Source organism: Triticum urartu, chromosome 4 (genome assembly GCF_003073215.2).
Source record: "Triticum urartu cultivar G1812 chromosome 4, Tu2.1, whole genome shotgun sequence".
NCBI lineage: Eukaryota > Viridiplantae > Streptophyta > Magnoliopsida > Poales > Poaceae > Triticum > Triticum urartu.
In genome coordinates, this window is record NC_053025.1 from 607,354,809 (window position 1) to 607,366,462 (window position 11,654).

The following is an 11,654-nucleotide window of genomic DNA, read 5'->3' on the forward strand; positions in this document are numbered from 1 at the left end:
AATATCCCCTCGATCCCCAATCCTGCCCTCTCTCTCTCGCTTCCTGCCCCGACCTAAACCTAGCGCCGCCGCCGCCTCCCCAACCTAAACCTAGTGCCGTCGCCGCCTCCCCAACCTGGACGCCGCCGCCCGTCCCCAACCTACACGCCGCCGCCCGTCCCCTGACCCCCCGCCCGTCCTCTGATCCCCCTCCCCCTCCCCCCTCGTGTCACATCCACTCGTCCCCTGACCCCCCCCTTCCCCCCTCCCCCCCCCCCCCCCCACAATCCGCCTAGGAGCTGCAGCTCCGTCCACCGCGCCGAGGAGCAGCAGCGCCATCCCCCACATCCGCCCAGGAGCTGCAGCTCCGTCCGCCGCGCCGAGGAGCAGTAGCGCCGTCCCCCACATCCGGCCAGGAGCTGCAGCGCCGTCCGCTATGCCGAGGAGAAGCAGCACCTACCACTGGCAAGGAGAAGCAGAAGGGTCAGACGCAAGGATCCACCATTGTTCTTCCTCAACGGGTGACCTCTGTTCCGGTTGATTACTTTCCTCCGCCCCGCCTACAGATTATAGAGGTACTTTCTGTAGTTCACATTGTCACTAATGGCCTGATTGAAGAATGCTTGTGTGATATACCTGATTGGATGACTTGCATGATATTCTGTCAGTTTTAGTTTTTTGTTGTTCATTTAGTATTTCAAGTAGATGCAGATTTGGTTGTGTGAACCCTACTTAGCGTGATCTGTTTTTATCAAGTAGTTGCAGATATATATCTCTTGCATTAACATGATCATGTGCATATCTAGCCTGTTTTAGAAGCTCAATGCCCCTATTTTAAGTTTATTTCTATTTGATATGTATGTTCATACTGAATGCCAATTTTTGCAGCAACATCGATACTCTGAGTGTATATTTCACTTAGTAGTTTGTGAATTACTTGTGAAGGTGCAGCCACCATGGACAAAAGGTGGATGGATGAGCCTAGGTACAACACAATTTTTTTAGCGGTTATAGGGTACTAAGAAATTATTTAGCTATATTTGATCTGATGCATATGCATATTTATATAACATGTAGGCACACAAAGGTGTATTTGGAAGTGGTGGAAAAATTCTTAAGCTTTGCATTTAGTAATTCATCCGGAAACAAAATATTATGTCCTTGTAAGAACTGTTCAAACTCATTTTGGAATGAAGAAATAGAGGTGCGTGAGCATCTGGTATGTGATGGGTTTCTCCGTGGGTATAAAACTTGGATTTTTCATGGAGAATCTAGTTCTTCTTGAATGTTCCTGATGCTCATGAGAATGAGGTTGAGGAGGAGTCACCTGAAGAGGATGACATTTCTGATTTTCTTCGAGACTTAGGGGGGCGGTTTAGATAAGGAGGGGGATTTCGAAGATGACGCAGTTTCTGAGCAGACCGATGCATATTTAGAAGCTCTTCAAAAGTTGAAAATGACTCTAGTCAAGAGCTATATCCTGGGTGTAAGAAGTTCTCAAAACTGCATTTCATAATTAGACTACTTCATGTCAAATTGCTTGGTGGATGGTCAGGTAAAAGTTTTAACCTGCTGCTAGATCTACTTAATGATGCTTTTCCTGAAGGATCCTCACTAGCCAAGAACTATAATAAGGCTAAGAAATTGGTGAAATGCCTAGGACTTGGATATGTTAGTATTCATGCATGTGAACATGATTGCATCCTCTTCTGGAAAAACCATGCTAAGGCTGATGTTTGTCCAATATGCAATACATCACGATGGAAATCTGAAAAGAAGAGTCTAGATGGAAAACGTGTCCACAAGGTACCTAGGAAGGTTCTCCGTTATTTTCCAATAAAGAAAAGGCTACAGAGGTTGTTTATGTGTTCCAGAACAGTAGCTCTCACCAGATGGCATGATGAAGGGCGTACAAAAGATGGTTTGATCAGGCATCCAGCCGATTCTGCTCAATGGAAGTATTTTGATGAGTTGCATGAGGACTTTGCTAAGGACAACTGCCATTTTAGGCTTGGATATGGAGCATATGGTTTTAATCCTTTTAGATCCAATAATGCTAATTATAGCGTTTGGCCTGTTATCTTGATTCCTTATAACTTCCCTCCTTGGATGTGCATGGAGCAATCAATTTTTTTTCCTCACATTGTTGATTCCTGGTAAACATGCTCCTGATAGTGATATGGATGTTTATCTAGAGCCGTTAATTGATGATATGGTAGATATGTTTCTTCATGGTGTCAGAACATACGATGCTTCAAAAGAAGAGTTTTTTAATTTGAAGGCTGTTATATTATGGACCATTCATGATTTCCCGGGCCTAGTGTATACAACTGGTTATACCACCTCCGGTGAAGGAGCTTGTCCTGAATGTCATTCTGACACATGTTCTCTTATGCTGAATAATGGTAGCAAGACATGCTACATGGGACATCGCAGGTTCTTACATGAAGACCACCCCTTTAGGTCCAATACCCACTCTTTTGATGGCATTGCTGAGCATAGGCCAGCGCCAATTCCTCTCTCTGGATCAGAAATTGTTGCTCAGACGAAAGATATGCATACAGTTTTTGGGAAGGATCCTTCCGGGAAGAAGAAAACCAAGCGGAAGCGCAAGGATGATGAGCCGTTAATAGTTTGGAAAAGGAAGTCTATTTTTTTCAGGCTGCCATATTGGGAGAGCTTGTTGCAGCGTCACAACTTAGACGTCATGCACATAGAAAAAATGTATGTGAGAACATAATCAACACATTGTTGTGCATTGATGGGAAGTCTAAGGATAATCTGAACTCTCGCTTGGACCTTCAAGCTCTAAACATTAGAAGTGACCTTCATCCTGTTGAACTTGAAGTAGAAGATAAATTTTATTTACCTCCAGCACCTTATGAAATGAATGTTGCCCAACAGAGGTTATTTTGTGGAGTATTTAAAGGAGCTAGGTTCCCGTACGGGTTAGCAGCTGATATACGTGGTAATATGCATGTCAAGGAAAGGAAAATAATCAGGCTAAAGAGCCATGACAACCACATCTTGATGCAACATGTGCTACCACTTGCTGTGAGAAGGCTATTGCCCGAAAAAGTTAGTGCAGCACTGATTCGTGTTAGCAATTTTTTCAAGCAGATTTACTCACATGTTAGTTCTGTTAGTGATATGGAAGAACTAGAGGCTGAAATAGCTGAGACCTTGAGCATTCTTGAGACTATATTCCCCCCATCCTTTTTTGATATCATGGTACACTTGATGGTGCATCTTCCAGCCCAAGCAAAAATAGTTGGTCCAGTGCATTTTCGCAACATGTTTCCTATAAAAAGGTAATGGTCACCGACCACTTTTGTAGCAGCAATAGTATGCTTCTGCAAATAGACATTGTCATTTGATTTGTTTATCTCTTTGTAGGTATTTGTGCCGGTGTAAGGGCTTTGTTCATACTAGAAGTCATCCAGAGGGATCTATTGTCGAGAGCTATTTATTTGATGAGACTCTTACGTACTGTTCTCGGTATATAAAAGGCCAAACTCAGTTTACTCGACAAATTAGAAATGATCAAGGTTTGGGTATGGAAACTAGTAGTACCACACCTTTCTTCAGCAACCTTGGTCGAGGACTAGTTGGCAAGCATTTTGTGTTATTGGACAATAAGACTTGGATTCAAGCTCATAGATATGTCTTGTTCAACTATGACCACATAGAACCTTATTTGAAGCAAGCTGTCCATTTTTTGTTTTGCAATTTGCATTTTATTTATGCTTGTTGTTGAAGTGATGAATACTTTGCAGCAAGCATAAGGAATATCTTTCCTCAGTTGGTCTTAAAAATAATCGACAAATTAGTCGTGTCGAGCATGAGACCTTCCATGAGTGGTTTAAGAAGCATGTAAGTGGTCACATGTCTCTCCTTTCTTGTGATGTATATATATGCAGTGAGTTCCATCCAATTTTAAAAACACTATTCCACATTCACGGGTGGAATAAATGGGTGACAGAGTGCCAGAGGAGATAAGTATTTTAGCTCAGGGGCCATTCAAAGTTGCACAACAGTTTAGTAGCTATACTAGAAATGGCTTACATGTTCATATGCAGTCCTATGATGATGGTAGGCCAGTGCAAAATAGTGGTGTAGCTCTAGTTATGCATACTACAGGTTATGAAAAAGGAAACGTTGATAATATGATAATAGGAAACCAAACATTTTACGGCATCATAAAGGAAATTCTTGAGTTGAACTATGAAAATAAAGGGAAAACAGTTCTCTTCAAATGTGATTGGGTTGACAACCGCAGGAAAGACAAGTGGGTAAAAGTTGATCGCCTTGGGGTAACTTCTATGAATTTCAAGCATTTGGTCAATACTGGTGAAAATATATCGGATGAGCCTTTCGTTTTAGCATCGCAAGCAACTCAAGTTTTCTATGTTGAAGACCCAATTGATGATGAATGGCTTACTGTTAGCCACTACAATCCACGGGGCTCATATGCCATGCATGAAGCTGAAGATGAGGATGTAGAGACCGCTATGCCAATGTTTGATCCACATATCTATTCATGTTTCCATGATGATCTTCAAAGTATTAATTGTGCTAGAACAGACATGGATGGGAGAATTGTGTATGCTAAAAAATCTAGAAAGTAAGGGGCATTTGCATTTTTTTTGTTGCCTTGTGTTTTAATCTCCTTGCTATGCATATTTATCCAATATTGTCTGTTAAGCATATTGTTCTAACATTTGTCACTTGCAAGAAAAAAGATGGTAGGAACAAGTTCCTCTGCTAGATGAAACGACGAGGCTTGAAAATATTGCAGAAAATGAGAGAAAGGTGAGAGCTCTTATAGAACTTAAAAGGAATGAAGCATTGGGAGGAAACAAGAATCCCACTAAGAAAGGTTCATCACAACCACCCAGGAAAAGGAAAAAGGTTGTGTACTTCTCATTGTTTACATTCAATGTACTTCTCATTGTTCACAAGCATTGGATGAAGCATTGTGTACCACCTTTCACACATGTTTATGCTTTTTTTCCAAGGCAAATAACTGCACAAGTGAAGTTGCAAATGGAGGGCGTAATCTGCGTTCCCAGTCAAGGTTAAACCATGATGCTGAAGATCCAAATAATGAACCCATAGGACATGGCTTAGATGACATTCAAGGTATTCTAGTGTTGCTCCATCATTCTCATTTCTCAATAAACTTGTTCATTTTCTGCACTAAACTTGTTCATTTCCTGCACACATCAGAGTTATGAGTGCCGATTTGCACTTCAGATTTATGTCTTTATATTTGCATTACAACTTTTTTGAGTGTGACCATGTATTTAGATTTATGACTTCAGATTCTCACTCATTCCTTTTGCATTGTAAAGCAAATGCTTCAGTTGTGACTGTACACCAAAAAAAGAAGAGAGGAAGGGGTCCCACCAAATTAAGGAAGATATATGATAGAGACCAACCAAAACAAAAGGTTGAACTAAATGAGTTTGGTTAGCCTATTGGTAGCAATGGTAAAACATTTGCTAATTTCATTGGAACATTGGTAAGGAAGCAATGGTCGGTGCTAATTGAGGACTGGAGATATGTTGATCCCGTGTTAAAGTTGAAGCTATGGGATGACATAAAGGTAGTTCAGATTGTCAAAATATTTTTTCCTATAGTCTCTATTTTTGCTAGCTGGCTTTCACTAAATGGCTTGTTTTTCATGTGTGTCCAGTCATATTTTGAGGTGGATGAAGCTGCTTTCGATTACTTTATGACCGCAGCTGCAAAGAAATGGAGAGAATTTAAGTCATACCTAAAGGAGAAGTTTGATGCCACATTGACAGATGAGGAACTTATGGAAAGACCTGATGAAAGAATTCAAAAGGACGATTGGATACAACTTATCGATCAATGGAGAAAACCAGAATCTGAGGTAAGGCACAAACTGTTTTACTTTGGGTAGGAATTGAATTAATGTCTTCATGTTATATCCTAGCTTAACTCACTGTTTGCATCTCTTTTAGGATAGCAGTGCTAGAAACAAACAAAATCGTTCCAATTTGAAATTGCTACATGTAGCTGGCAGCAAGAGTTTTGCTCGTGTTGGTCATGATATGGTAAATTCAACTGCTCAAGCACTTCTCTTTGAAAGTGATGTATCAGATCAGTTTTGGTTGTTTTAGTTACTAGTGAAACAAATTGGTTGCAGGCTCAGAAACTTGGGTACTATCCAGGAAGAGACCAAATATTTGTTGAAGTACATACAAGTAAGAAAACCAGAGTTCCCACCCCACTAGCAATGCCACTAATTGTAAGTCACATGTACCATTCATCATCTCTTTTCTGTAATAATATCGTGCATGTGGCTTCATCATCATGGAAATAACTTGAGGTGCCTCATTTTGCTTTATTCTTGTAGAAGAAACTTCAAACTGAAGCTAAACTCCACCCAGAATTGGAGGGAAATTCTATTGAAGAAGGGGATCTTTATGCACATACTTTTGGAGAGAAGGAACCAAGAGGACGTGTCCATATGTTGGGTACGGGGCCAACTCCACAGAGTGTGGGCGCGCCTGGAACAAAAGCTAAATTTCCAACAAAGCTAGCAATGCAAATACAACTTCGTCGACGTGTTGAACAAGAAGTTTCAACTCTAAAGGAGAGAATGCAAGCAATGGAATGACGCTTCAATGAGATGCAGCACGCCATGTTTTCACAAGGAAGTCACAGTGTTGAAACGCCCACGCCTTCGCCTCCTAATTCTGTCTCTCGACCCGTGGTAGAGTGCTTAGTTACCAACTTTTGTTAAGATACGTGAATCATAGGTACACTAATTCGTTTTCTTTTTGTGTCCCTCCATAGTTCTCACGTTTTTTACCGGATGATGACGATGAGGAAGAGGAACATGAGGGTCATCATGATACAGTCCAGGAAGATAGAGGCTTGTTCATCCAGAAGCATATACCATCTAGCCATAATGTTCCAGCCACACATTTACCACCTAGAAGCCATGTGGCCACTCCAAGCGCCGTCAGGCCTCTCAAGCCTCATGATCAAGAAGACCTTGTAATCATCTCATCTCTTAACTACACATATCTTGTTGTGTTGTGTTTGCCATTCTTCATGTTTCTCATAGACGATGCATGAATTAGGTTGGTAGGGATGTCATATTATATAGAGAATCATATTTGTGAGGACATAGTTAATCAAAAGCAACCGTCCCCCAACTGAGAGCAGTTTGCCTTTCCAACTGCTTAACCGTTTCTCTAGACGCTCCTCTACATGCTTCCACTCCGCAATGGTGAGGCGCCAATAATGAATCGGTATTCTCAGATATTTAATCGGGAATTGGACATGTACGCAACCAAATAGGTCACCATAATCGGCCACCGCCTCAATGACTTCTCCAAAGCAGAACAATTCACTTTTATGAAAGTATATTTTGAGACCCGGCATTTGCTCAAACGCTGAAAGCAAGAGTTTCAGGTTTCGAGCCTTGTCCAGATCATGTTCCATAAAAAGAATCGTTTCATCCATTCAGTAATAAGTGCATTTTCATTCGTTTCTTTAAGAACATTTCTTCCCGATCTTGATCTGCCAGCAAAATAATTCAGCTTTCAGCTCATGTCCCTCTATTTTTTATATTGCAACTATGTTCTGCCATATCTCTCCTCTTGTAACGATGTAATCAGAACTTGGGCTTATTGTTTCACTACTTCCTTCTACATAAACAAAAGGCTTATGACAATATACATCTTAAATCCTGTGGCTAAGTATATATTACTTTGTTGTGTCACGTGTTTTACTATCAAACTTGATTATTGATCCTCACAGAAGAAAGATGCGACTTTTTTACTGGTCATTAATAAACCAAAGATACGATAAGCCTTTTGTTTAATAGGCTAAAAAGGAAAGAGAATCATGCATTAAATGTAAAGATATCCAAATAAATACTCCCGGGCTGGCTCTTTAAACCACACGCATTTGTGAACATAAACTTAAAGAAAAAATATTGCCCTTATAAACACAGATCGTATCTTTGGTTAATCAACATGCAGTGATGGCCCTGATTTATTTGGATATCTTTACATTTAATGTATGATTCTCTTTCCTTGCTCGGTTCGGTGCTTAAATTAGACTTGCGGAGTGCAGTGATCAATCCTCGCAAAAAGCTTTGTATGCTGTACTTGCAAACAAATTAACAAATGCAGACTCTTACCGTGCTCTTCTTCCTCACCCTAGCCATGCTCCCGGGCCTCATAGCCAGCACCTCGTCTGTCATCAACACAACATGCTCAAAGATTCCTGAGATATCCTACCACTATTGTGTTGGCGTGCTCTCGGCCGAACCAACAGGTGCCTCCGCCATAGATACGCGTGGGCTGGCCGTCGCCGCTGCCAACCTAACCGTTCACAACGTGACGTCCACGTTGCATATGATGGGCGACTTAGTGTTGGAGCTCAACGCTTGCATCGGTTATTATAAGCATATGGTTGATTTGATAGTGACCGCCGTTGATGACTTGCACAAAGGACGAGATGCTGAACTGATATACGAAAATTTATATCAGGCCTCATATACGCCCTTAGATTGTGATATTGCCTTGTTTGAGGGAGCCGAGAAGAATCCCATGCAGGAAGAGAACTCAGAAAATCAAGCTTTGGCCCGCATAGCGAGTGGCATCGCGTTTCTCATGTGGCATGGACGTTCTTAAAGGATATGTCTAAGTACTTAACTTTGTACTACATCTATCATGTGAATAAAGAGATGTCTACACCCCTTACATGTCGTGTCCCCCTTTCTCTTTTGCTTGTTTAAACATGAGTCATCTGCAATGTGTTGGCCTACTGTTTGTTTAGCACCTCATCGACACATTAAATTTCTATTCCATAAGCAGATCTCAACTGTGGTACAATATAATCATGGATTCATTAGCAGTGAACAGTTTACTCTTGTCCTCCAAAACATGAGGATCACGCGTTTCTTGCCCCGAATATACAAATTCACTGGGTTCTAGTTTTTGTACTATCCTCACAATTGACAACCACAAAAATGGAATTGTTTCCTCCACAAAGATTAACTCCTTATCTGAGAACCAGATCTTCCAACACTTCTGTTTGCATTGATTGGATACGATTTTGTGTGGTTAATTTTTACTGAATGTAGTAGGATAGTGTGTCAGGAGGTGGGGCCGCGACTCGCTTATGTTTTCCTAGAGCTTGACGGTGTTACGCAACAGGGTTTGCGATTATCACTATGCCCAACTGTCCTGCCGTAGCCTGCAATCTGTCTGCGAGGATGGGTGGAACCTGGAGGTTGCGAGCCAAAGTCTGAAAGAACTCGCGCTCGTCACCGTAGTTTCCCTCGATTTCATTATGGGCTTCGCCGTGACGGCCTTCCAGTGCTGTTGTTGCTGGGCAGGATGTATGAGCATTGCGGACGAAGCCATCACTCGTTCGCCATGTTTAATCTAGGAAGGTAAATAGAAAGAAGATAATACAAGTATTTTATTTGTAAAAGCGCCTGGGGCGGTCCTGGGACCGGCGGCTGGGGACCAACTCGCCCCCGGGCCTAATTTTTACGCTGGCTCACCCCCAGATGATGATTTTATGCGCCTCCTATAGGGCCAACCGCTGGAGATGCTCTAAGACATGTGGCATCTTGAATTGTGCTTGATCATTTGAAGTTGCGGTTTCCTATTGCCGCCATTGCTGCATGCGGCACTGGCGGTCTTAACAGTATCGACGCCATGGACGAAGCTTGGCACCAGATCCATACCAGTCAAGACGGTGAAATATTCATCCACATTTGGATCATATTGATTATAGAAGAAGCCCAGGGATGTATCCAAGAGTGGTGGAAGAACCTCGCGACGCAGAACCTCCCGGAGCCCAGGCTGACAAACTGAGGACACTGTATCTCCGTCCACTCTGGAAGTGGCTCCAGCTCCTTTCAAGCACCTACTAGTTCTGGCTGACGGGAGTCCGTGTCCTTGGCCGTGTCCATGCTGGAAAGGTCAGCAGCACCAATTTGCCAGTCGTCGGCGCAGATGCCAAACCAAAGCTTGAGCTCCGGCACATACTGGACCTTGCCTACAAACGGCAGTGTCCAGTCGCCGACTTGGGTCCAGGTGTGTTTGGTCGTGTCCAAGCAGTAGGTGCCCGAACGTTCGGCTGTTTTTTGGCTAAGGAGGTTTATACCCCCGGCCGATATGCAGATGCTGGAGCCGCCGCGGAGCACCACGTGCGAGGTGATCACGTGGTCGAGCACCTTGGGGTCACGGACGAACGGCGGCGGCGGGAGGAGCTGGCGCTGCCAGGACTTGGTGGAGGAGGTCAAGGTTGGTCTGCGGTACACAAAGACCTCGTACTGATCGCTCAGCCGTTCACCGTCAGCTCCTGTCTCTTCTCTACCGGGAGTCCGGGACGACCCTCCATGATGTAGATGCTCTCGTCACGGTCGTCGGCGCCGGGGACGAAGATGGAGACGGGCATGCACTTGGGCGTGTCAAGGTAGGGGATGTCGTCCATCTGCTTCGCGTCGGCGTCGAAGAGCGAGGTGCGGCCGCACTGGTCGACGCAGAGCACCTTGCGGCCGGCGAGCGGGAAGCATTGGATGCACCAGTAGAGGCTCGAACCCGAGCCTCGGAAGTTGAAGTCTGCGGCGGGAAGCTTGATCGTCCGCATTTTCTTACTCTTGCGGTCGTCGGCAGCGGCGGGCGCGGCGTCTCCGTCCAGGGGCAGCACGGCCACCGTCGTGTTGAACAGCTTGTGGCGCCTAAGGTCGATGCGGCGCAGCGATCTGGCTCCGGGGATGTGGTCGTCCACGATCAGGTTCACGAACCGGCGCATCGTCGACTTCGAAGCCATCAAATCGGTCGTCGTTACGCACGTGAGCGAGGGGGGGAGGAACTGTTTTTCGAGAGTGGAGGCGATTCATCTCCTCAGTTCGAGTAACTCGCTATACATCAATACATGGATGGGACGTACCTAGCTATACATACATGGTGAGGAACCAAGGAAATGGCATGGCTTTCAATCACAGAGGGCCGGTTAAGATTGAAGAAGATGTAGCAGATTTACAGGCGGCGGCTGGCCTGAGCCCGAGCAGAATGGCGGCGGAGGTGGCCGTGGGGTGGGCGGCGGCGCGTCGCCAGATTGAGGGATCGAGTAAAACCTTGTGGTTGTCGGGCGCCCCTATATTTCACCTCTTCCGACTCGCTTAAGGGGCGGGCTATATGGGCCGGCCCTCCGCGCCGCAGGCCACAGCCTCTTTTTTCGTTTTCTATTTTCGTTTTTCGCTTTATTTTCGTACTTTTGTTTATACTTTACAATATTATAAATATAAATTACAAAAAAAACTCAAATAAACGAAAATATTGAACAAGTATTTGAAAAATGTAAATCAAGCATTTGGAAAAATGTTGACTGTGTATAGAAAAATTGTTGATCATGTATTAAAAAATGATAATTCTTTTACCATGTATATAAAAATATTAAACAAGCATTGGAAAAAAATATGAAAAACTATTTGAAAATTTTTAATCACGCATTTAGGAAATGTTAAATGTGTATAAAAAAGTTTAACATTTATTAAAAATAATTAAAAAAATTATGATGTATATAAAAATGTTAATCAAGAATTTAAAAAATAAAATTGAAAGGATATTTGAAAAAATGGTAATCACACATTTGGAGGAATAAAACAT

General features: G+C 43.2%; 1 protein-coding gene and 1 pseudogene across 6 annotated transcripts; one reads left to right on the forward strand and one right to left on the reverse strand.

Moving 5' to 3' along the window:
• The first annotated feature begins 234 nt into the window (after window positions 1–234).
• On the forward strand, window positions 235–7,172 carry LOC125553149. 6 transcript variants are annotated; one of them, XR_007303934.1, is made up of 11 exons: window positions 236–554; window positions 868–964; window positions 1,057–3,290; window positions 3,376–4,890; window positions 4,998–5,121; window positions 5,334–5,587; window positions 5,678–5,878; window positions 5,970–6,062; window positions 6,155–6,256; window positions 6,365–6,724; window positions 6,808–7,172. XR_007303934.1 is itself a non-coding variant. In XM_048716933.1 (10 exons), the coding sequence occupies exons 4-9, from the start codon at window positions 5,406–5,408 to the stop codon at window positions 6,626–6,628; spliced, it is 765 nt and encodes a 254-aa protein (XP_048572890.1). In that variant the 5' UTR covers window positions 246–554; window positions 868–964; window positions 4,722–5,121; window positions 5,334–5,405; the 3' UTR covers window positions 6,629–6,724; window positions 6,808–7,172. The 6 variants fall into 6 exon arrangements, 1 of the variants encoding a protein (XP_048572890.1); XR_007303933.1 differs by having other exon boundaries at window positions 3,376–4,603; window positions 4,715–5,121; XR_007303935.1 differs by having other exon boundaries at window positions 3,376–4,603; window positions 4,722–5,121.
• Window positions 7,173–9,590: 2,418 nt separating this feature from the next.
• LOC125554972 lies at window positions 9,591–10,797 on the reverse strand (annotated as a pseudogene).
• Between the last annotated feature and the right edge of the window lie 857 nt (window positions 10,798–11,654).